The 26,090-nt window shown below is 38.2% G+C and overlaps 1 protein-coding gene across 1 annotated transcript in view; it reads right to left on the bottom strand.

The window, feature by feature from the left end:
* The window catches only part of LOC145773946 (MAM and LDL-receptor class A domain-containing protein 1-like), a 44,409-nt gene that overhangs the window by 13,415 nt on the left and 4,904 nt on the right, over window positions 1–26,090 (bottom strand). The window contains exons 5-9 of the mRNA XM_082585070.1: window positions 12,946–13,134; window positions 11,474–11,588; window positions 3,996–4,146; window positions 2,558–2,648; window positions 713–865 (exon numbers count right to left, since the gene is read on the bottom strand). Of these exons, the coding sequence (XP_082441196.1) occupies window positions 713–865; window positions 2,558–2,648; window positions 3,996–4,146; window positions 11,474–11,588; window positions 12,946–13,134 (699 nt within the window). The remainder of the gene's footprint in view (window positions 1–712; window positions 866–2,557; window positions 2,649–3,995; window positions 4,147–11,473; window positions 11,589–12,945; window positions 13,135–26,090) is intronic.

Genomic DNA, 26,090 nt, shown 5'->3' on the forward strand with positions numbered 1-26,090 from the left:
AGTCAAGCTCTACCCAGAGCTCTAGGTATAGCTGTAACTGAGCAGCTAAGCTGAATGTTTGGTGTTCTGTAATTTGAGGCGCAGTTTTTGCCCGTTCGTGTAAGAGCTACCTTTAATAAGTTAATAGCTGTTTATCTGCTAATAAATTTCATACAAGCATTATCCTAAAAGTGTTTCCAGAAAGCATTATAATCCATTATTTGAGTGTAATTTTGCAAAAAAATTTCCGGGGAGGCATGCCCCCGTATCCCCCTAGAATACGCGTGCCTTCGGCACGCTCTTACCCCCCCCGAGTTTTATTGCTTCCCTTGCTTAACTCACCAGGATACGCCACTGGTTTTTATGATACGTCACTATTTGATACATAAGCTATACGTCTAGCATAAATCAAAGCAAAGGTTTAACGTGTTAAACTCGAAGTACCGTAATGCCGGATTCAAAAAATGAGAAAATTCTATGTGGCTAAGCGAATCAGCCAAATACATTTCAAAATGCTTCAAAGTGACCTATCAGAGAGTTGCATAAACTAGATAAAAGTTAAAAAATTGGGCTTAATAACTGATTAAGGTGTATCATTGATACATCTTGATACTATCAACACTAGTTCATATTAACCATATATATGTGGAAACTGGGAACTTGGTTGGCTGAAACTGACTATAGCCAAAAGCAGTTTAATAAGCATATGCTTAACAAATTTTGTTTTACTCACTTGCATTATTTAGAGTGTGATCGAATGTCGGACCAGTGCCTGAAGAAGAGGTCGGACCTCGACGAAACCTCCAGTCAAAATTGTCCTCTGGATGTTTCCTATGACGCCATCCGTTGCACATACCATTTTGAAATGTGCAGTTAAATTCATCATCTGTTTGGAAACACGATTAGGTAAAGACAATTGTATTGTTCCCTTTTAAGCAATGAACATTACCCAAAGTTCATATAGTTAGAATAACTTGGCTTGTGCTTTACAGCACCTTTACTCATAGCATTGTGATTATATTCGGTTGGTTGTGAAGTTATCGCAGGGTATCACAATCAAGGGTTTACACACTTTTTAAAAAAGTTGAGAAATTTGTCTTATTCTCACAAAAAAAAATAGGAGGAAAGATGCTTCTAACATTAATGGATTTTGATTTCATGTACAAAATATCGAATCACTACGTAAATGCAGGTGTAATTTTCTGGGGTTTCATCTTATTACTCACATTAAGACACAGGCATAGCAGTAGAAGAATAAAACGTTTTTGGGAGTGCAAACAAATTGGGCCAAATTTTGTTTAAAAATGCAACAATTCACAATTAACCCAAGTAACCCAAATTCTCGAGTGTTCCTCGTTTTTTAGAGGAATTGATTTCTTGCTTCAGTATATTAGCTTGTGACAGTCTTGATAGTTATTGAAACATAAGAGTGTGGAGAAGATATCATGAGGACATTTCTGTTTCATCTTGGTACAGATGACAATAGCAGAATGTTGTTCAAATGGTCATACAACGCTTCAGTACTTTTCACCTCTCTTCCCTTTGCTGGTTTGATCTGCGATGGTACTTCACGGCGGTTAGCCATTACTGTTCCTACCAATGTAAGGTTGTGAAGCAAAAGATTGCAAACCAGACTATGAGATGTAAAATATATGTGAACGTATATGTCCCGACCAGTACCAAAATAAACAGAACACAGGTTCATCACTATATCATTTGCAAGATTTCTGTGAGAAGCCGAGCTAGGTTGTCATCCGGAATAAATTACGGTATGCCATTCGAAGCAAAAGCTGTTGTAGCTTCACACACTCAAAAAAACTTGACACCACAGTTTCTTGGTTTCAATGGGATATATGTTTTTTCAGGAAATTTGCCTTGATATCCGACCAAACACTCAATGCTTCATTAAGGATGTAGAAGTAAAAGCAGACGAACAGCTATTCGAAAATGCACGTAAAACTTTCCTACACTCAGCCGGTTATTCATATGCAATAATAGCTAGCTATTGCGTAGTGATTTCAAATTTCAAACTCCCTATGTTCAAGACTATCTCCTATTGTTTCTGATTGTTGACGTTTTGTCAGCAGCTGTGCCGATTAAAGATAAAGCAGAGCGAATCGTATCAAATGCATTCACTGGCCTTAAAAACCCTTTACAAGCTGCTTCACCCTTGTATGGGATCATCAGAAGATTCTTAATCAAATAGAATGTATTTATTCTACGGAATCTATTATTCAAATACAATTTATTTGAAAATTAGTAACTCCATTTGATGTGATAGGTTGCATGTATATTAGTAACAAAGTTGTTCAGAGGTTTTGATTTGCATTGAGTCATGAAGCCTTTAACACTCACAGAACTCATCATATCCTGCACTAGCTGTGTCCACTCTCACTTTGGGAGAAATCATTCAGTAAATTAGGTGAAGCTGAAAATTATGCTGAGGAAATAAAAGCGTTTAAAATGTGTCAAAAAATATATAAACACAAAATGGTATGCCTATTTATTACCATTCTATCCAAATCAGTACCACCTTAAACTAAGATATTACATCATATGTTAGAAATTTATTTTTTACCGACTGCCGGACATGGTCCACTTATCAATGAAATGTCGTCTAAAGCGATGTTCCCTGACCTCAAATCTTCACAACTGGCAGTAAATGATATCTGATAAATAAAATAGGGTTGATGCGGGGTTCACATGAAGAAGTATCATTGAAAAATATATAACGTAGCAACAAAAACAAGTGTTCACACTGAGAGCGCGAAGCGTGGTCAAATCTCGCCACTGGTTTGAGATCACGATTTCAGGCGTGAAAACAGAAGTTGAATTATTTCAACTTTTCCCTCACACACTTGACATGAGAACTCGATCTGTTTTAGGTTCAGAAGAGGTCGGCTGACTGTACTCGCTTAGGCTATAGTTTGTCAGCAGTCTTGGCTCTGTAAATATTTACATCTTGCAATATAAAAACTAAGTTACATTATTTGTAGTTAGTTCAAATTCTACCCTGGAAGCAAAGCAAAATTGATTTAACATACCGGGAATGAAAAATCAGAGCCTGGCAAAAGACTATTGCCTTAACATGAAGCAGCGTTAAAAATGCATGTTACTGGTCTTCCTACTACGGTAAGTGAAACCTAAATAGTTGACAAAACATTTTAAGTTTAAAGAAAAAAGGGCCCATGCATCTGTTGCTTTTAAGTGGTCAACGTTCATTCTTTTAACGTTCATGTCTGTCAGTTTACTTATTTTAGTCATTTTTGTCTTGCCAGTACAAACTGATGGACGGTGGGCACAGTTTAACAGAAATACAATGTAGTAGGCCTCTCGAGAATCTGAGCAAAAAATACCGAGTTACTGTCAAAGGCTATTAATCTGATGGAAGAAATCTCAGCTAAACTGTGGATTTAAAAATTAAAACTAACCCTAAATCAATTCTTAGCACCCATGCCAGAAAAACCGTGTTGACCATTATAAAAGATAACTTCTCCCATTGACTTTCCAATTTTTCGGAGAATTATTTCATCAAGAAAGTTATAGAAAAAGTAGACAAACAAAAACATCGCTGCAAAATGAGTCTCGTTAAAGTAAGTTTCGTGGTAGTTGCTGAACTTTTGTTTTGAATTGTGCAGATGTCAATGTCTTCAAGATGATTTTGAATCCTTACACAGCAATGCAAATGAATTATTAACAACATTAAGTCAGACATGGGGTGAAATTAGATTATAAGATGTACAGGTTAAACTGCGATGGATTGCTACTGGGCATAACGAAGAAAACAAATCGGTTTTGGTGATGAAATATAAGCACTACAGCAGACGATTGATGAAGAAGCAAAACTACTGTAGGCCTACATGAGAGCAATAAATTGATTTAGCAATGAAAGTTCAACTCTTCAGATTGATTAAAATTTTTCTATTTTAAAGGAATCTTTATTTAATTGTTTCTTTAAATTCTCGTTTATTCTATCTTCTCAATTTATATGAAAAATATTGATGACGTTTTTTTACCTGAAAAGGTTGAGAAGTGAAAGTCACATTCAGAAACCCTTGTAGCCAGTCAAGCCCCTGCTCTCCACTTCTTTCCCACCCAATGGCATTGTTACTGGTTGATATTTGGGTAGCAGAGAGCATTCCAATAGCAAATCCATACATGTGGTACCTAAAAAATGCAAAATATCATGCGCTAATAAGCTACAATACATCGGTTATATGAACTGGATAATGTTATCAGAATTGCTGTCTTTTAAGCAGGAAGAATAAGCTGCAGGCGATCGTGAGGTTGGTTTGTTTCTTATTGTTACAAGTTCAGTCAATTATTGACCAGCCATTTTGTCATGCATTGTTCACATAGATTGTGACGCAGACGTGACTTCATCATTGCGATGCATTGTCATGCTACGTCGACAATCACCCTTTGTTTTAAATTTAATGACCTGTGTGTTCGCTACAAAGCAAGAACGTGGTTCGGTCTTCTACGACAGGGCTATGCAAACCGTGGGCCGCTAGCTTAAAGTGTTTGGCCTGCGGAAAGGTTCGAAATTTAATTAATGTGTGGCCCTCTAAAGTCTATTTAGACGATTTTTATTTATATCTCAAGTTTGCAACGTTTTGTAAACTAAATAAATGTAAAATAAATGCTAGATTATCCATAAAACTGAGCAAGATAAGCTTTAAAGGTAAAGGGGGTCCCATACTTGATCCAAGCATCGGGAGATGAGAAGATAAAGTTTTCATTATACTAAGCCATCGGCACTAAGGAGAGTAGGGTGGCCAGTTCCTTTCTCTCGGCCGGCTTTACTTCAGCAACTACGCCCACCCAATTTATTACACCCTGGGTAGAGGTGAGCGGTGATTTTCAACAACATGAAGCTTTAGGCATTTAGGCATACAAAAATTCGGCCCACCATTAATAAGAAGATTGGCCAACTCATCAAAAAAAAAAGTTAAATATTTGATAATATTATTGACGACTTTGCAAATGCGAAAAAGGTCACTGTCTTGAAATTTGTATAGACTGCAATTTTTATGCAGGCTATGCAAGTAGCCTACCTTGTAATTTGAAGTACTGTATTGATGTTTGACTCTTTGTATTGTTGCAATGACTTATTTCGCTGCAGCAGCTATAGTAAAAATAGCCTACTTTGTGAAAACTAACTGCTTTTTTTAATTCACTAAACGGAGACAACTGTCAGTGTCATGTATCCTACGATTTGTAAGAGCAATAGGCCTACTTTATATTACGTAACAGTTAAACTGAGATTAGAACCACGAAACAAAACTTGAACCATTTGCCAAGTCTATGGATGGCCATTCACATCATAACGGCCGAACACCTTAGTAGAAGTTTATTTGAAATAGGTTTAACTCCTCGATTGCAATCCAAAACGGGTCTTGAAAAAATTTGTATGCACGTCAAAATAAACCTACAAGTAATTTAAGCTTAAGGCCTAGAATACTCATAATCAGAGATAGGCATGATCTTAATCTTTACGATTAGCCTACTTTCATTTTGGTGATCTTGATCTAAGATCACGTTTTTTGTGTGATTTTGATTTTAAAAAAGAATAAGATCAAGATCACTTTATAATTAAAGTTTACTTATAAGATAGAGGCATTTTTTAGAACCCGTAGCCTACTGTACAAAGCAATTAGTGGCAATTACTAATATTTTAACCACTGTTTATATGATACGTGTCCAAGAAAAGTCGCTTTAATGTTTCAATAATTTGGTCAGTGTTGCCATTTTTAAATTTAAGAAGTTTTATGAGTTGGTCATATTCATAATAAATAAGCCAACTTCCCTATATAGCCTAACCTAGTCAGGGTTGGAAGTAACGACTAGTTGCGACTATTCGATAGCGTTTTTCGTTGCTTTCTGAATATCGAACGCTTATACCCATTCCTTTTAAAAATAAATATCGAATGCGTGTTATTCACTGTTTTTTTATGCAAGCAATGGAATCATTATTCGTTTTTCACTAATCGATATTTAAGAGAACTGCTGAATCATTTTTTGTTGTTCACTTACTTCGTCGTCAAAACGAATTTACGAAATTTAGTTTTCGGATTACTATCCAACTTAGTCCCCTTCCGGTTTTCCAACTTTAAAGGATTAAGGACAATTTGTGGCAACACAGTTCAGAAAAACCATGCCAGTGAGAGGAAAGCACTTTAACGTAATACACTCTTCGAAAAAACGTATACGCAAATCACCTGATTTCAGTCATGTCACTCACGTGCTGAGTCACATGACTGAAATCAGCTGATTCGCAAGGAAAACTGTCCTACGTCAAAGTGTCTACCACTCAAGTGAGTCAACATGTGATATTCTGATCGTCTTTATCGAAACATTTTGATACAAAGAAATTTAACTGAATGCATCGCCACAACCGGCGTGTTAGGGCCAAGAAGTAGTAATTTCGATTGTGTGGGTTCGATTCCCACCCTCTGCTAATACTATTTTTTTCTTGTGCAACTGAACTGAGTGCAAAAAGGATCTTAATGACTGCCATCAATGGAGTTTATAAGGAAAATTGTGACTAAACCTCCAGTGATGTCATATACGTCACGCATGATTGCGTTATGAATTCGGACATTGTGGTACGTTAAAGTGCCTACCCCAGTGATAGACGTTAACAGTGTTGCCAACCTTGCGGTTTTCCGCAAGTTTGGGCTTGTTTTTTCGAGCTTGCGTATTTTTTTTGAGTTGTTTTTTGGCCAGTCAAACTTTTTTTAACTGGTTTTTGACACTAAAATTGCGAGATTTTTATTGTAGTCAACATTGTATCCCTTGTTTTCAAGATAATTAGGTCTATTGCTTGGAATGGCGTAAACAAATGTCATTCTTGAAATCAACGTGATGTATGGACTGCAAAGGTTGTATTGAAAATTTTGAACTGATAAGCTACGTGCTTTATGCTAATTGGTATTGGTTGCAAATTATTGGGTTTGTTTTTGTGTTGATTTGTGGCTTGTTTTGGGCTTATTTTATAGATTCACGGCTAGTTTTGTTTCATCTGTGCTGTTAGTAAGTATTTATTATTTTAATTATGTTTACTAATTGCTATTCATTGCTTTTTTTAAGTATCGATAGCGGAAAGTCATTGCTTTTTTGGGCACCATCGAATAGTGAAATAGTCATTGCTTTTTGACTAACGACTTCCAACCCTGAACCTAATTTACGTTGACTCATAATAAAAACTGATTCAATTTTTTTCACAATTCTGTTTTGTGAATTCTAAAAAAAAATTTACTTTCTTCGAACCAATTTTAGATTTTTATCGGTTTATCTGGCCCCACACCTCTGAACATTTTTGATAGCAGACAACAATATCAAGGTTGCCAGATGAATAAATGGTGCAATAAAAATTGATACAATCCAGTGAAAGTTGAAAATACTTAGTCACGAATAAAAGCTTCCCATATGAACCAGACAAAAATTTGGTGAAAATTGATGCAGTTCAAAGGTGTTTTTTTTTTAAATAAGCATAAAACTAATCGTAAATTTTTATGACTTTCTTAGCATTGTAATTCTAATTACGCTCTGCCTTGGGTGTTACCGTTGTGATTTTACGCAAACTACGTCAACGATTGATAGGCCCAATAGCAACAGTCACTAACTTATTACAATTCTTAGGCCAGCGATCGAGCAGTTGTAAGCAACAGTAGCAATACCAACTAACTTTATCCAGGTTAGGCCTACTTATAGAAAAATTCTGTTTTTTTTTGCAACATCATTGATCACAAACTTCATGGTGATCTTGACCATCTCTGCCTATAATCCGACACTGGCACTGCAGCTATTGTCAGAGATTCATAGAATTGCGAGATTACCAAAAACTTTAAATCAATGTTTTGAAATTTTTAACTTCAGTTTAGTTTAAAATGGTGAAGCTTTGGGCGACCGCTGCTTTCAAACTATTAAAGAATATTTTTCTTAAAGTTTTAAAAATAAACTATGAATAACTTTAAATCAATGTTTTGAAATTTTTAACTTCAGTTTAGTTTAAAATGGTGAAGCTTTTGGCGACCGCTGCTTTCAAACTATTAAAGAATATTTTTCTTAAAGTTATTCATAGTTTGTTACCTTGCAATGGAAAAGTGAATTTTCGTACAAAACTTAAATTGATGATGATGACGTATGAGCGATCTTTCCAGGCTAGATTGGAGGGCAGGAAATCTTCAGCCACTCAGCAGTCTCGTCGTCCAGGACCCTCAGACTATGCGCACCGTGTGGAGGCCGCTGGGTTAGGCAGTGGTGGATGACATGGTCTGCGGTCTGTTCCGTGGCAGCACACTCGCATTCTAATGAAGGAGCCAGGCCCCACTTGTGCATGTCCGAACGAAAACGGCCGACGCCAGTTCGCAGGCGGTTAAGCCCGACCCACGCAAGCCTTGCGAGGGACATCCCTGGTGGACGGGGATCGGCGTCGGGCACGAAGTCACGGAGCGTGGAGGTGTGATCCCGCCACTCCGCGCTCCACATGTGGCTCGTCCAGTGTGCCGCACTTAAACCAAGTTCTTCTGCGCTCCTAAGGAGTTGTTGTGCGGCAGGCACAAAGGGGCGTCTTGATTTCAGCCGCTGCTTTATAGGTGGTGGTCTCTTGAATGTTGCATGGAGGAGATGGTCGGGGTCCAAAGCGCGGCGAGCGAGAGAAACCGTGGCTCCTTTACGGCGTAGCTCAGCGGGTTGGATGCCTGCTAGGATGGGTAAGCAGTCCGTTGGAGTGGGACGCAGGCATCCAGTCACAGTACGCAGTGCGTCGTTGATGGCGGTATCAATCTGGTGGGTGTGAGAACTACGACACCAGACCGACGCGCAGTACCCAGCGGTGGAACGAACAAGGGCTAGGGTAGCTGTACGAAGAGTTTTAGCACCAGCTCCCCAGCCGGAACCCGCCAATCGCCTCAAAAGTGCGACGCGTGTAGATAGTTTTTTGCGCAGTGACTTCAAGTGCCGGCGGTACGTGAGTGACCTGTCCAGGGTTATGCCGAGGTATGTAGGTTCGGCACAGTAGGGCAGGCGTTCCCCATCAATCTTGATGTTTATCCCACGCTGTGCCTCCCGGTTGTTAAGGTGGAAGGCTGCCGACACTGTCTTTGACTTGCTGAGCTGTAGCTTCCATTTCTGGAGGTATGCTGATAGTGTTTGCATGTCTTGGCTGAGGTTCCTCTCCACTGACTGCCAGTTTCCTGCTGAGTGCAGGAGTGCCAGGTCGTCTGCGTAAGCATATTTCCTGGAGATGGCGGGGGGCAAGTCGTAGGTGTATATATTGAACAGGAGAGGAGCCAAGACTGAGCCCTGTGGGACGCCGTTTTTAAACCGGCGTAGTCTGCTTCGACGACCGCTACCGGTTGTGAGGGTAAAACTGCGGTTTTGCACAAGTTCCATCATCATATGGACCATGTGTCTGTCAGGGAGCAGACGGAGTAACTTGCAGGTAAGGCCGCTATGCCATACGGTATCATAGGCAGCCGTGAGGTCAACAAACACGGCGCCAGCCTTCTTCTTAGCCGAGAAGCTGTCCTCAATGTCTTGGGTCATAAGTGTAACCTGATCTACGGTTGATCGTCCGTGTCGGAAACCAGCTTGTTCACGGGGGAGCTGCGGATCTATTATTGGTTCGACACGGGCGTAGAAGAGGCTCTCGAGGATCTTGAAGGGGATGCAGAGCAGTGAGATTGGACGGTAACTCTTCGGGTCCCCTGCGGGGCTTCTTCGGCTTAGGAACTGCAACCACAAGGGCTCTTCTCCAGATTCTGAGAATTTTCAGGTGGCGCAAACAGCAGGAAAGGAAGTATTTTAACCAGGACTTTAAGGAGGCAGAAGCATGGAGTATCAACTCCGGGCATAGGTGGTCAGGGCCCGGGGCTTTACCTGGCTTTATGTGCTGGAGGGCGGCGGAAAATTCTTCCGGAGTGAACTCACCCGAGATGTTGTCCCCGTCTGGGGTTGTTACCCTCCAGAGGTCCGTCATTTCTTGCAAGACGGATCTATCTGATTCACGGTCTCTCGATTTGTATTTCCCGTTCTCCACAAGTTGTGAGGCGATGGAATTTGCTGAAACGAGACATTGTTGACGAGAGGCACGTGATCTGCCAGTTAGGTTGTTCAGTGTACTCCATGCTATGCGGCTGGAGTGCGTTAAGTTGATTGATTCAACGGCTTCTGTCCAGCGCTCCTTCCTCTTTATGTCCAGCCTTGCCAGCAGAGCTGTGGCTGAGCTGTTGGTGTCATTGCCCTGAGAGGCGTGGAGGAAGTCGGAGTAGAGGCTTTCGCACTCCTTTTCCCAGCACGGTATGTAGGTCTTTCGTCGGCCGCGGGGGATGGATTGTTTTGCCGCTGATGTTATTGCATCACAAAAGTCCTGGTAGGCTTCTTCCACGTTGTTGGTGTGAAGGGATGGGAGATACTGTGTGGCTTCATTGGTGAGGAGGCTATAGTACTCCCAGTTAGCTATTCTGAAGTTCCATCGCTTAACAGGCTTGCTCGGGACAGGCATTATGAGCGTTGGAGCCGTGATAATGGAGGGTCGATGTTGGGACCTGGGGAACTTCTCTAGCACATGTCTGTCCGGTTGGCAATTATCGGGGTCATCACTTGCGAAAGCCAGATCGGGGTTTGTACCAGTGTTCCAGCGTCCGAAGAAGAAGCTCGCTGCACCCTTGGGATCGTGCAGTAAGGTGAGGTTATTATTGGCTGACCATGAGGCCAGGCTTTCTCCGTCGGTGTTGGTGGTGTTGTATCCCCAGTCAACGTGGTGGCAATTAAAATCGCCAGCATAGAGGCTGGGTTGGGGGAACACTGGGATTGGTTGGGGGAACACTGGTTGGTTGGGGGAACACTGGTTGGGTTGGTTGGGGGAAAACTGGTTGGGGGAACACTGGTTGGGGGAACACTGGTTGTTGGTGTTAAGCGTGAGGGTGGTGGCTTATAGACATTGATGATGTGATAGCTTGATATGTCTATGCATAACCACTCTATCTCCGATTGGGCACTGGACTGGTCTATTGGCGTCCAGCTCAGTCACATTAATTTGAAAATTTAAACTTAAGTTGAATTAAACTTACAGGTTTAAAAAATATATTACTAAGCATTTAAAAAAAACAAAAAAACACTTAAGAAATTTTGAAATACAACTTAGGAATATAAACCTTCATGTTCTAAGTTTTAAAGTGTGTAGTTTTTTTTTTATGTAGGAAAGGATATGTTAAACTTACAAAATTTATGATAGTTGGTAAGTGGATAATAAAATTGCTTTAGATTAATTTTGAAATAGTTGATTACAGGCAAGTTTAGATTACCGTCAGTGCAAAATAATAATTCTTCCAAAAAGTTTTTAAACTATCTAGCAACACTTTTGCATAACTGCCCTTTCCTTTTCTAGTGGTTGGAAATCCCATAAATCCATGAGGCTTGTCTGACAAATTAAAACTTTGCAAAAATATTTATTTTCTTGATCCACCGTATAGTTTTCACAGCTTACCAAAATGAGACGCACAGTTGTTGATTTGCATTGTTGAAAGATATTTCAGGGGAAACCAAAGTCGCAAACTGGTTTACGCTACAGTCATCCTGATCAATGTAAACGAATACGCCATCTGTAAAATATAAATCATAATTATCGTGTCTCTTGCAAGGGTCCAGTGTTTTTGTGTGTAGAAAAGCATGCCATGATGGAACTAATGTGAGAAAGTACAATTTGTGTGAATATGAATTGAAGCTAAAATATAAATAATGAAATTATTGTCTTCACCGCACATGTGATTACACTCTTTCAAATTGGTGTTATATTTTTTGAGAAGCGCTTTTTTCAATTGTGCTGTACATGTTGATTTAGCCGAAGAAGTATCTCAGAACACCTTTAGAATCTTGCCTGGGCAACATCCAGAAACACTTGCTGTCTTTTCGTTATGCTGCGCATCATTCTAAGTAGATTTTGTTCTCTTTATTAAGGGTGACCGATTCTTTCCTTGCAGCAATTGTCTTCATAGATTTCTTCCTTAACTTTTCTCCATTTCACTCTGTCCATCGCATCTTCCTTCTTATCCGGCTTTGTATACCTCATTTTTCTATTCTACCCATGTTTTTTTTGGACGTTTTGTTTCTTTTTCCATCTACTTTCAAAGTCAATATCTTTTGTAGACCATTTCAATCCTCCATTCTTAGTAGATGTCCATACTATCTCACTCTATTTGCCCTTGTAAGTTGTTCTATAGGCTCCCTTATCTCTACCAAATCCAACTTTTCAGTTTTTATCCCACACATTGCCCTTCTCGTCTTTCTCAGAACTGCCAGTTCACTCATTTTTAGCATCAATGTTTCGCTTCCACACAGCATTGTAGGCCGCACAAAACACCGATAGGCTTTCCCTTTATTTCTAAAAACAAGTTTCTTCCATATTTCCCCATTTTCCCATATTCTCTAAACTTTTCCTAACATAATCTTGCTCTTCTTGTCACAGCTGCTTCGCATCTGTCGCTTCCATTCATTTGAACACTCAATTAACAGAAATAAGTCATAGCTATTTCATGACAGAAGCTCTCAACGCGATCCTCAACTATTTCCTTGCTTTATCACATTTTCAGCAAACAAAGACACTTTCCTAATCTTGATGTCTTATGGAAGTTTTAGTACTTAAGCAAAAGCATACATTGTAACTTACACTTTTTTAATACATCACTGCTTGATGACTAAATTAGACTATTGAAGAGCAAAGTAAAAACTTGAATGCTTTTAGTATAAAGTTACGCTGGATTCAAGAAATTAGAAAATGTGGTGTGGCGAATCAGCCAAATATGTTTCAAAATACTTCAAACTGTCCTACCCAAAATCGTGTAAATGAAAGAAACGTTAAATTAATGCGCTTAATAACCTGAAGAGATGTGTCGACAGTTATATGAATATGTGAAAACTTGATTCGTACTCAAAACTTGTTGAAACTTATTCCAAACTTACCAAAACCAATTTTATAAATGAAAGCTATAACAAACTTTGCTTCACTTACTTGAGTGTGGTCGAATGTTGGACCACTGCTGAAGCTAGTCCCACCTCGATTGAATACCCAGTTAAAATCGTCATCCGGAGCCTCTGCTTGGCGCCAACCTTGGCACATAACGTTCTCAAATGTGCAGTTAAATTCGTCATCTGATTGAAAACACGACAAGGTAAAGCCAATTGAACGATGCATAGAATTCTTTCTTTTTAAAGCAATTTACAATAACAAACATTTTTATATTTAGAAAAACTCTGTTTATTTGATTTGCAACATTTTCATGCATAGCTTTGTGATTGTATATGAAGTGTGCGTGATACAAAACCAACATTCAAAAATCTATTGACATACCATCTCAAATGATTATTTTTGACAGAACTACATCGTATAACAAATAGTATTAACGTGGCACCCGGCACTTATATATTTTGAATTTTCCAAAAATTTTACTAAGACTATAATTGATGCTTATTCATTAGTCCATTCCAATTATATAGTTTCCTGTAAAGCAGACATGTTTGTCGAAGCTACTTTTGATGAAATTAATTTTTTAACAACCAAGTAAAGTTGCTCATGCAATTGTTTGAAAAGAAACACTTCTGATATTACTGTGTTTGGTGCATTTGTTGGTACAGAATTAGGATTTGCCAGTGGTAACATGACTTAGAAAATCAGGCAATGGGATAGAAGATGGAATGGAAGATGGAATGAAAGGCATACTTTAAGATAAAAGATGAAAAAAGTCAAAGATGGAAAGGGATAGAAGATTTTGATGATGAGATGGAAGAAAATCTTCTATCATTCTATCCTCATTTCATCATTAACTTTCCAACACGGTTTCAAAAACACAAGCAAAAATAAAACAATTTGAGTAAAAGTTGCTGTTTGATTGTGTTTCTTAACCCTTTGAAGGTTGGGGCGGGGGGGGGGGGGGGGGGCTGTCAATGCAACTTTTTTGTATCAACAGTTGAATCTCTAAAACCCCTGAGACTGCGACTACGAGATTTCTTGACTTTTTCTAACATTTATTACCTGTATTAAGCTGAAATTTTGAGCGAATAAAGGTTCTAAATTGAGAGATATAAGGCATTTCTCAGCACATCCTCTGAAATATTTCGTATAGGCCTAGTAGTGTTCAAAATGTTCCCACCAGCTGAATGAAAGTAATTAATTTGGCCCATGTCTCGTTAATCAAATGATTCAAATTGAAATTATATGAAAAAAATTTAATCACAACATTGTAATGCATGTTCTTCATTACTCTACTAAACAATACCAAATAATCCAAACGCCATAAGTCACTTCAACATTTCAACGTGTATGAGCAGTTCTAAAATTCACATAGTTTTAATTTTCGGATGTGCTCAGCGTGAATAATTTTGCAAAGTGAATCCAAAATTTTGAAACCGTGCCTTAAAAAATAACAGAGATATCACTCTTAAAGCATAAGAAGAATCGACAGCCTACCCCAAACTGAGCAAGACTCCAGGAGCCTAACCTTCTAAGAGTTAAGAGGGAAAAAGTTGTATGTGTTTTTTTGATGTTTATACGTTTGAAAGAGTTTTATGATGGGGAAAAAAAACGTCTTTCATTCCATCCCATACTCTGCTTAGTGCACTGCTTACGTTTAGAAGATGTGGTTGTAAGGCATTGTCACGATTTCTTTCTATCTCTTACCAGGAAAAAGACTTGGAAAGATTCAATGACGTAGTTTAATGGGTCAAACCGAAAAGCAGTCAATTAAATTCACGGATAGTTCTACTGGTGAAATGATATATAAAAACGCTTGAAGGACTCCAACGAATGGTTCACCACTTCCAACAATTAATCAAAGTAATAGTAAACAGCAATAGATTCCAATGCTTGCGACTATTGATCGAGTTTAACGTGATCCACTCACAGCTTCTCATACGATTCTAATTTCAATCAGAAATTATATTAGCATCAACTTTGCTTTACAGTACTCGTATTCAATACTTCCACTCTCGATCAACAATAATCTTTGCGTCTATTAACAACTGCTACTACTACAATAATGAACTCTCATCACCAACTCATCATAATACAACTCCCATAATAATAATCTCAGAATCTCAGAATAAACATTACACAAACTACACCACTATTTATAGTTGGCTGTTCAGTCCAATAACTTCGAGAAGGTTACATCATAAAGAACCATCGTTCGGTCACGTAGCATTTAAAAGGTAAACAACAGAAGCTTATAGAAGGTCACGTAGGGAAAATGATTCCAGAAAACACGTTACATAATACAGATTTCGTCATCAGAGGTTACTTCAGGTCATAACCGACAATAACACAACGCACCAGAATTCCATAATGAAAATAGCACATTCGTTGAAGATACAAAGCAAGCCATCGCGAAGCATTGCACCTTGATTGTGACATACGCCCCCCCTTAGAATATTGTTGCAAACAATATAACAACACAATCAATACAAAACACACCATAAAACAATTAATTACTCAATAATCAGTTCTCATAAGTCTATCGTTGCATGATCTACCAACGATAGCTTTTCTCAAAACAATAGTCACGTTTTCTGCGAAAGTCTCCAACGTCCTCAACATCTTCAGTGCATCGGCGAGCGAGATGACCCATCTTCCTACATCGGAAACATCTCCTCTCCGGACAGTCCTTGGCGAGATGACCTTCTTTACGACAATTGTAGCAAGCCTTTTCATCAAAAGGGCAGCTCCTGGCTATGTGTCCAATCTCCCCACATCGGTAGCAGTGGTTGTCACGGCAACGTCTATTTTCCGAATGTCCGCCGTCAGCAACGCACTCCCTGGCGAAGTGTCCGCGTCTACCGCATCTATAGCAAACTCCAAATGGTCGTCGCCTGCCTCTTCTCCTTGGTTCATCGCGCTCGTAATATCCGTCATCGTGAGATCGTTGCTGATTATCTGCAGAACAATCTCGAGCAAAGTGACCATTCTTGCCACAAGAATAACAAGTAACTTCAGAATTTCTCTCAATAACATTTCCGATTATAAGATCAACTAAAGAGTTTTGTAAACATAACGCTTTCACAGTCCCACTACAATATGGAGTTTCGATATATATCTTCGCTAACGGTCCTTGGATTGAAGTATTATTTATCGACATCACAATTCCAGTTTTTCCCGTTAATTGACTGTCTTTAACCAAATCTCTCCCCACTATTATACCCGTAGAACCAGAATCACGTAAAACTTTTACCTTTTTGTCTCCAACTTTTCCATCCACTACTGGCAGGTGATCTTCAGGTATTATTTTTCCGCAAACATCTTCATCCGGATTCTCCTCGTCAAGCGTGGGTTCAGGAATCATTAACGCACAACCGCATCGATAAACGTCCGTGTCTTTATCTTTTCCAGACTGATTAGGTAAGGAAAACGACTTGTCCTTGCATTCCTTCGCTTCGTGTCCTTGCCTATTGCAACGATTGCACCACTTCCTCGATTCCTGATGATTTCTGTTAGTCTTCCTCCGGCAGTTAACAGATTTATGACCTAAGCCATTACAATTAAAACAACGTACTTCTCTTGGAACAGCACCTCCTTTAGAATTATTTGTTTGCTCCTCGTCATTATCGCATGACAACGTTTCTTCAGTCGACAACTTCTCATCATGAGCAACTAAGTACTGTTCTGCCACACTGGCTATTTCTTCTAGAGTCTTTGGACTTCTCTCCATTAAATAAACAGACAGATCTTTTGAACATGAATCTGTGAGTTGTTCCTTAACTATAAGGTTTGCCAATCCGTCCAATGATTGTTCGGCCCCCGAAAGTTCAAACCATTTTAACAAAAGGTTTCTCAAACGTTCAATAAATTGACCTGGGCTTTCGTGTTTTTCAGGCTTTGCCTCACGGAATCTTTGACGGTATCCATGCTCGGTAAAATTGTATCGCTTTAACAGAGCTAACTTCAATCTGTCGTAATTCATGGCTTCTTCTTGCGAAAGTCTTGAATATACATCAAGAGCTTGTCCCGATAATAACATGCTTAGCTGGGTAGCCCACGTCGACTTCTCTAATTTGGCTATTGTAGCATATCTTTCAAATCTTAACAAATAACTATCCAACTCATCTTTTTCTTCAACAAATGATGGCAAATCTGGACGTCTAACTTGCGCCACAATAACATCTCGAACATTATCATTAGTAGAATTAGATCGCTCACCAATGTCCAGCTTTTGTCTTTCTAATTCAAGTTTTAACTTTTCCAATTCATATTGCGCTCTTCTTTCTTCAGCTTCTGCTTCGTACTGCCATTGAGCACGTTTTTCTTCAGCTTCTCGTTGTGCTTGTTTCTCTTCAGCTTCGCGCTGCGCCCGCTTCTCCTCTGCTTCGCGCTGCGCCCGCTTCTCCTCTGCTTCAGCTTCAAATTGTGCTCGCTTTTCTTCAGCTTCAAGTTGTGCTCGCTTTTCTTCAGCTTCAAGTTGTGCAGCTTCAGCCTCACGCTGTGCTCGTTTTTCTTCAGCTTCGAGTTCTGCTTTCCTTATTTCACGAGCAGCTCTTCTATCTTCTCTTTCGTCAGCTTCTCGCTGAGCTTTTTGGTCCATTATCTTGTGATACTCTTCCATCACAAACTGAGACTTTTCATTACCAGTCAGCCCCATTCGTTCAGCCATGCTCCCTAAGTCTTCAATCATCTCATGTTTGACAGTATCCGCCATCTTGACATTAATTTATTATTCTTTTAATAAATCTTCGGTATTCTTCGGTTTTTCGGTTAATTTTTTCGGTTTATCCCGGACGAGCCCCCAGAATGTCACGATTTCTTTCTATCTCTTACCAGGAAAAAGACTTGGAAAGATTCAATGACGTAGTTTAATGGGTCAAACCGAAAAGCAGTCAATTAAATTCACGGATAGTTCTACTGGTGAAATGATATATAAAAACGCTTGAAGGACTCCAACGAATGGTTCACCACTTCCAACAATTAATCAAAGTAATAGTAAACAGCAATAGATTCCAATGCTTGCGACTATTGATCGAGTTTAACGTGATCCACTCACAGCTTCTCATACGATTCTAATTTCAATCAGAAATTATATTAGCATCAACTTTGCTTTACAGTACTCGTATTCAATACTTCCACTCTCGATCAACAATAATCTTTGCGTCTATTAACAACTGCTACTACTACAATAATGAACTCTCATCACCAACTCATCATAATACAACTCCCATAATAATAATCTCAGAATCTCAGAATAAACATTACACAAACTACACCACTATTTATAGTTGGCTGTTCAGTCCAATAACTTCGAGAAGGTTACATCATAAAGAACCATCGTTCGGTCACGTAGCATTTAAAAGGTAAACAACAGAAGCTTATAGAAGGTCACGTAGGGAAAATGATTCCAGAAAACACGTTACATAATACAGATTTCGTCATCAGAGGTTACTTCAGGTCATAACCGACAATAACACAACGCACCAGAATTCCATAATGAAAATAGCACATTCGTTGAAGATACAAAGCAAGCCATCGCGAAGCATTGCACCTTGATTGTGACACTCATGTTGTATCAATAACCGTACTGTACTTTAATTTCTAGAACTTTGATTTTATCTACTACAGTGCTACATCGAAACTAGAAGTTTAATTGAAGTTTGGTCAATTAGCCAACCAATAAAGAACCTAAACCAGAGCAAGTTACCATCAAAGATAGAAAGGATTTGTTTATTGGTAAAATTGCAAAAATGCCAAACCAGAGTGAGAAGCATTCAACGCAATAACCAGTGATGTGCTGAAAGTGTGGCAAAAGCTGGAATATGAATCACTTAAAAACGGAATCTAGTAAAGAAGCTAAATAGTTGGCCATATAACTTATCAATTGGAAACAACTAAGAAAGAGCAAACTCATAGAATCCTAAAACAGGAAAAAGATGCATAGAAGGAAAACCTTGAGGAATTTTTTTCATCTGGCTAGCTTAAAGCGACTGGCGGATTACCCACATAGCAATCGACTTACACGCTTTATGAGCCAATGACGACGAAAGGCCAGCAACTTTAAAATATTTCCAATTTTTGCAAAGTTATATACTGCAATGCGATTAAAGGCAAGAAAAAATGAATAACGTGTGTTTCATTTTTTTCTCTTGTCTTCAACCGCACTGCAATAGATAACTTGCAAATTTTATTTTGTACGTTATTCGCTCTGAGGATGCGCATTGTCATGGTGCGCGAAACGTCAGTGAAGCAAAAAATTAGCTTGTTTGTCTGTGGTTTTACTTTCATTAGATGAACGTTGCAACTAGTGCTAGAAAGTTATCACTTTAGTTGCATTACGTCACATTTTGCAGTTATCCACCTTTTTTTTCACTTATCATAATTCTTACGTCACAACTTTCATACTTTCTTGTTATTAGTCAAAAATTTAAAGAAACAAGTTCTATTATTCTCTTGACTCAAATAATTTAATTCAGTGTGTACTTAAACATTATGTCACAATCAATGTGCAAGGCCTCGCGTCGGGCTGCTTTGCGTCTTGACAGAATGTGCTATTTTCATTATGGAATTTTGAGCGATGTGTTATTATCGGGTATTGACCTGAAGTAACCTTTGAATGAGAAATCTGTATTATGTAACGTATTTCTAGCATCGTCTGTAAGTATGCAACTCTGGAATGTTCTGTTGTTTTTCATGATTTCTGAGCGTCGTTTGTCATGACGTCATAAGGTTGTTTATCAGTAAATGTCCGATTGCAAAATATTTATTATGTAAGAATCTTCTACTCCTACGTGACATTCTTTATACTTTTTTGGGCTTCTGCTTGTTTACATTATTGCAACTTGACAGAACAATGTGACATTACGTAACCTTCTCGAAGTTACTAGACCGAAACAACCTTCTATAAATAGTGGTGTAATTTGTGTAATCATTATTATTGAGTTGATTATGTGATGATGGGAGTTGTATTATGACGAGTTGATTATGATGAATTGGTTATGAGAGATCATTGCTGTAATAGTAGCAGTTGGTAATAGAAGCAAAGATTATTGTTGATCAAAAGTTGAAGTATTGCATACGGGTAAAGCAAAGTTGATGCTAATATAATTTCTGATTGAAATTAGAATCGTATGAGAAGCTGCGAGTGGATTACGTTAAACTTGATCAATAGTCGCAAGCATTGGAATCTATTGCCGTTTACTGTTACTTTGATTAATTGTTGGAAGTGGTGAACCATTCGTTGGAGTCCTTCAAGCGTTTTTATATATCATCTCAACAGTAGAACTATCCGTAAATTTAATTGACTGCTTTTCGGTTTGACCCATTAAACTACGTCATTGAACCTTTCCAAGTCTTTTTCCTGGTAAGAGATAGAAAGAAATCGTGACATTTATCTATTTTGTTTCGCTTAGTTTCACCTCGACCAAAGGCGGGGCAAGTTTAGCTGTATCTTAATTGATCGCCTCGTCTATCAATTTCGAAATGACTAAATTTATCTGAACTTCATCGAAACGCGTCATCAATACAGTTTGTCAGCGGAAGACGGTCTGCAATGCAAACAGATTCATCTCATCGTAGATTCAACCATCCTACATTTACAATTACAACTTCTGCGATCATATCACTCCTGCTGCCAAACCAACCCGTTGCAACATCACAATCAATGAATATGATCACAATCAATGATTAGATGAATATGAAGAGTTTTTTCGTCTACAGAGAACAGGGTGAATGGAAAGAATGATTGGAAAGAAAAACAAGAAATAAAAACATTTTATTTCTTGTTTTTCGGGTTACGGGATTGGAAACTCCGTGGAACTGAAACCACTTTATCCCTATTTCCTGTGGGGGGGGTCGGTGGGGACTTGGTACTTTTCAAAGCAATATCATTAAAGAACTGCGCAATCCACAGCTTTGAAATTTTTAGACTTTTCCTAAAAATTATTCAAGTATTTATTCCGCTTTAAATGACGTTGCTATTGTCTATAGTTTTAAAGATATGACATAATTTTCATAACATACTCTGATATTTTAGTTAGTTACTAGCTAGCTCTTTTGTTTTCAAATTATACGGACTAATAGAATTACTGAGCGCCGCCGTGCGTGGAACTGCGAGGCAGATATCTCATGAGTTGGCTTTGTTGTAAAGCATTCAACCGTAATGATTCCGCTTTTTGTTTGCAAACTCGAGTTTTGAGTTGCTTTTATTAATCTTATCTGAGTTTCTTTGAAATTATCAGAGAGCATCCGATAAGCTATGCTGAAAGAAATGTAATTTTACGTTGTTTTCTATGGCTAATACATTTTGTTTCTAACTTATAACAAGAAGCAGTAAGAAAATTCTTGACAAAACTCTGTTTATCTCATAAAACAAACAGACTGATGTGGTAAGTTTCTTGATTTCTTGTTGGAAAGCAAGGAGTGCGTTCTTGACCCGCCAATGAACTTTTGCATGTACCATTGTACCTGTACAGTTATATTCACAGGAATATTTATGGATATTGTCAAAATGTTTTATGAAAACGAGAGATTGATGGATACTGAAAAGAACTTGACACAGACTATCTAAACTGCTTGGCTTTTGTGGAAAAACACGCGCAGCTAAATTATTGTGCTTTGACAAACATTGTGCATACTGTATCAGCACTGAATCTTTACCTAAATGGTAATTGCGCAGTTGCTTGAGAGATTACAAAATTATTTTTTCTCTACGAGGATTTAAAAGTTTTGATATATCTCAGCAGAAACACTATTAGGACCAACTCAATAAATTCAAACTTTTCATTCAAATGTTGGTCTTCAAAAGCTTAATTTCACAAAACGGTGTAGGCCTATATCTTTTTCTCCATAAATTTGGACGTTTGTGTCATTTGGAGCAAAGTTGTTTGTTGGGTTGAAAGAATCTGAAATCAATGCCTCGTTTTTGTAATGTAGGCTATTGTAACGCAATCTAAGCTATCAGCAGTGCTGGTCTTTGGGGTGTGCAAACCGTGCGATCGCACAGGGCCCGCAAATTAGGGGGCCCGCAATTTACTCAGAAAATGCAGTAATTTTTGTCATTTCCAATGGAAAAATTCAACGAAGGCATTAGCAACAAGAAAACATAGCAAAACAACCTATTTCGACCTCTGAACGTTATGTAGGCTACCCTGAAAAGATCGAGAAAAAAAAAACAACTTTTAGCTGAAGTCACTGATCGGAATTGCCGCAAACATTTCAAAATTTCTCTCGTTCTTTTCAGGATACGAAATAGATCGAAATGAGATTTTGTTGACAGCGGACAAACGTGTCCAGTCTGAGCAGCTATCTCTGCGGAAAAATTAAGTCTCACGGCGGACACATGAAATTTAACTTCGATCGTCATGCTTAATCACTTTATGTTGATAATTCTTCACTCTGAAAGGCCTTCATCAGACCAGACCATTGAAGAGTCAAAGCGCCCTGTAGCTGCCCATAACTGAACTTCCACCGAACGAGGTTGTGTGGCTTTTGTAACCAACCTTGCCTTATCAATATTACTCGGAAATCAAAGCCAGACATTGTGACGTATGACTTGAACTAAATTGCGCTGATTAGTGTAGAAGTAGGTACTCCAATCCATTGTTAGCGAATAATTCACCGTTATTATGCTGATTCAATGTCATCAAACGTTGAAGCAACCTAAAAATCCAAAACTTTTCTGCTTAAATGAAAGTTAAGGTATACAGTATTAACATTTTCTAGATGTGCCCTAGAATGTGCTGGAAATTATATTCTATCAACAATTGTTCGTGCTATGTAATCACGTCAAGGTTAGAAATGTTTAAGGATTCAACCTATGTCGTACCAGGGTCAGGGTACGAAATCGGGGTGCGAATCGTTCAGGGGACGAAATAGGCTGCATCCAGACTCAACTTCAACATAGAGACATAGCTTTTTTTGCTATGCCACCGGACAGCACCATTTTACAGTAGGCCTAATATTCATACCCAAATTTTTGTTGAACATGCTCTCAGAATGCTCCAAATTCAAAGTAATTTTTTTAAATTTTTTTTAAATTAGGTGTCGCCTTCGGCGAACGCAACGCCAGGCTTTGTTCGCCCACCGTCAAAACCCTCCACTTTCCCCTTTCAAAATACCTAGCTACGCTACTGAATTGGATCATTGTCATTGGGGCCCGCAAAGCATATTCCGCACAGGGCCCGAAATACCCTAAGACTGCACTGCTATCAGTCAGCCGCTTTTGTGCCTTTTTGTTTTCGAATACATTTCCGTGACAAAAGATTGTTTTTTGCAATAACGCCTTCAACCATAGAGTTGCATTCTCTGACTGCATCTCAAACGCTATACCATACTCAGCAATTTTGCTAAAGCATTGTTACACAAAATGCATATCTGACAAAATAAGGGAAATATGTTGAATAGAATTATTTTTTATACGGATCGTTTTCCTTGTCTCATAAAACTAATTAAAAAAAAAAGAAAGAACGATTTTTATCGTTTGGCATAAAAATATGTATATTGAGGTTCACCTTGGTTTGCATAATGAAAATCACCACAAAGAATTGCTCGAAGTAGGAAAATTCTTGACAAAACTCTGTTTATCTCATAAAACAAACAGACTGATGTGGTAAGTTTCTTGATTTCTTGTTGGAAAGCAAGGAGTGCGTTCTTGACCCGCCAATGCAGCTATTTGATCCTTCGCGATGATAGGCTATCAATTATAGTTTCTATCAGATGAAACCTGTTCAAACTATTTTTTTTTAAAACTATGGTTCATTCAAGAATATAATACTTTGTAAATATAACTTACTTCATTTTTGTGTTTTTACCACGATTTTTTCACAAGCAAGACTTTACACAAAACAACTTCAGTGTGAGCCTACCCAGGAATGACGACTCGATAAGCTATTTGCAACGTAAGTTGATTGACCATAGTAGCCTAAATGGACCAGAAAGCCGTGGCCAAAACTTGATTACTTTTTATCAAAATGTTTGCACATTGGGAACAGCAATCACTTTGTTTGAAATCAGCAAATCACTTTTTGTCATTGGTTCAACGTCTGCAGACGTCTAAACTAACATACAACAAAGTTGGTTTTCTGGGTCTTTGGTTCGGAAAAACATCATTATGATGTATTGTGACGTAGTCTATGAGCCAGCAGTAGTTTATGCGAGTTTTGTTTTTGGGTGTGTGTCAGTTACAAAATATGGCTTTTGCAGTAACGCCATCAACCGCAAACTGCATCTAAAATGCTATTTCAAAATTTGAAGAGAAAGAAATCTTCTAATGCGTAATAAATAACTTGACACAAAATGCATGTCCAACAAATTAGAAAAAAAATGTAGAAAACGTTATCTTGCAAATCTAGTTAACAACTTGAAAAAAAATATTTCAATCATTTAGACACAGAAGTGCATTTTTAAAATATCAATAACCTTCAATTTTGCCCAAGGAAAAAGTCAAAACCTTAGAGATTTTTTGTTTTTGTACGACAATAGCACTCAGCCTGAAAAGTTTTTTTTGGCAAGATTTGATATCTTGCTAAATGTATCCATTTTTCGTATCGTTATGCCACGACTTTGAGTTTGTCACGCAGAACGGGAGTAGTTCCATTTGGCAATGTGCAAAACCTCTTTTATAGCCTACCAACACGATTTGACTAAACGATTATTACCACTACATTTTATTACAACTGTTTGCAAAATTGTTTCATTCAAAGTTATCATTGTTGGTAAGCATTGAAACATATCACTTTTGTAATGCATCGTGACATAGTTTATCAGTCAGGAATTTTAGACGCTCTTTGTTTTTGGAGTGCATGATGGCCTAAAATGGAACGAGCTCCAATCGAAGCACGTCACTACCTTTGGATAGGTTGTTGTTCAAATACCACGTGACACCATTAGGCTACCTTACTTTTCTGTATTCAACCGCTACCCAGACAGCAAATCAGACACTTTTTACATCGATTCAACGTCTCTAGACGTTGAAACAATGTTAAAAACGAATAAATAGCTCCCTGAGATGTGCTGTGAAATACAAAGTGTTTCTTGATCAAGCATAACCAAATTCGACAGTGTGAATGTGAAAAAAATTTGCTTGATTTAGTTCCAATATCAAGTAATGACAGTACGTTTGAAAAAGTGTAGACTATAAACACGTGGCTCAAAAAGAACTTGAAATAGTTTTTTTTTGCAGTGATTTTGTCTCATTCTCTGCAAATGTTGAAACAAAGCAAACATTTTTACAATCATTCAAGAATATTCAAGATTAAAATTGTACACAATGGAACTAACCCGTCACGCTCAATCATAAGTTAATTAAGATGCGATTTCACAAGTCAAATAAAAAAATATGACCAACCATCGAATTATTTGATTTTTCAAGTTGTGCTGTTGGACAAATTGCAAAAGATTTTCGATGCTGTGTTGTCAGATAAATTATCTGCATCATGTGAAAATTTGATTGATCTATCTTGCGTAGTTTTTGAGTTACACGAGCTCAAAGTGCTAGTGTCGAACCGACCCCCCCGTCTGCAGGTCAACTGGCCAAAAAACGTCACAGGAAAAAGGTTTATACCACTTAGTACCGCTGTGATAAAGGTTCACATAAATTGATTTTAAAGGGAAGATCAATGGAAATCCAAAATTCATTCATAACATTCACGAAAATCATGCAAGCGAAAGTTTGTCCCAGAGTAACGTTTCCCAAATGTGCATGTGAATTTCCTTTTTTCTGTAGAATTGAACGTATTTTTATGTGTCTATTCAATTTATTCAATTTTATTTTTCTTAACTGGCGCAAACATATTGCGAATGACATTGCAAACACACAACTGTAGCACAGCAAGGAAGCCAATCTTCATGACCACCTTCAGGCATGTCTTTAAGTGTCCTGCCAAAGACACAGCTGCATGATCATGAGCGGTGTCGAACCGGCGCCCTTTCGATTGCCGTTCCAGCTCTCTCACCACTCGGCTATGCAGCCCGGCTTTATCTTTTATGTAACACATGTACTGTAGATAAAATCTCCGTTTCTTTTGTCACTTTAAAACTAAATAAAAGCTTGTGCTTTGACTATCTTAGGTTTTATATTTTGGCTTATAGCCTAATCTTAATTATGCTATACTGTAGCCCTCGAACAAATTCAGATTCT

Source organism: Aplidium turbinatum, chromosome 7 (genome assembly GCF_918807975.1).
Source record: "Aplidium turbinatum chromosome 7, kaAplTurb1.1, whole genome shotgun sequence".
Lineage (NCBI taxonomy): Eukaryota > Metazoa > Chordata > Ascidiacea > Aplousobranchia > Polyclinidae > Aplidium > Aplidium turbinatum.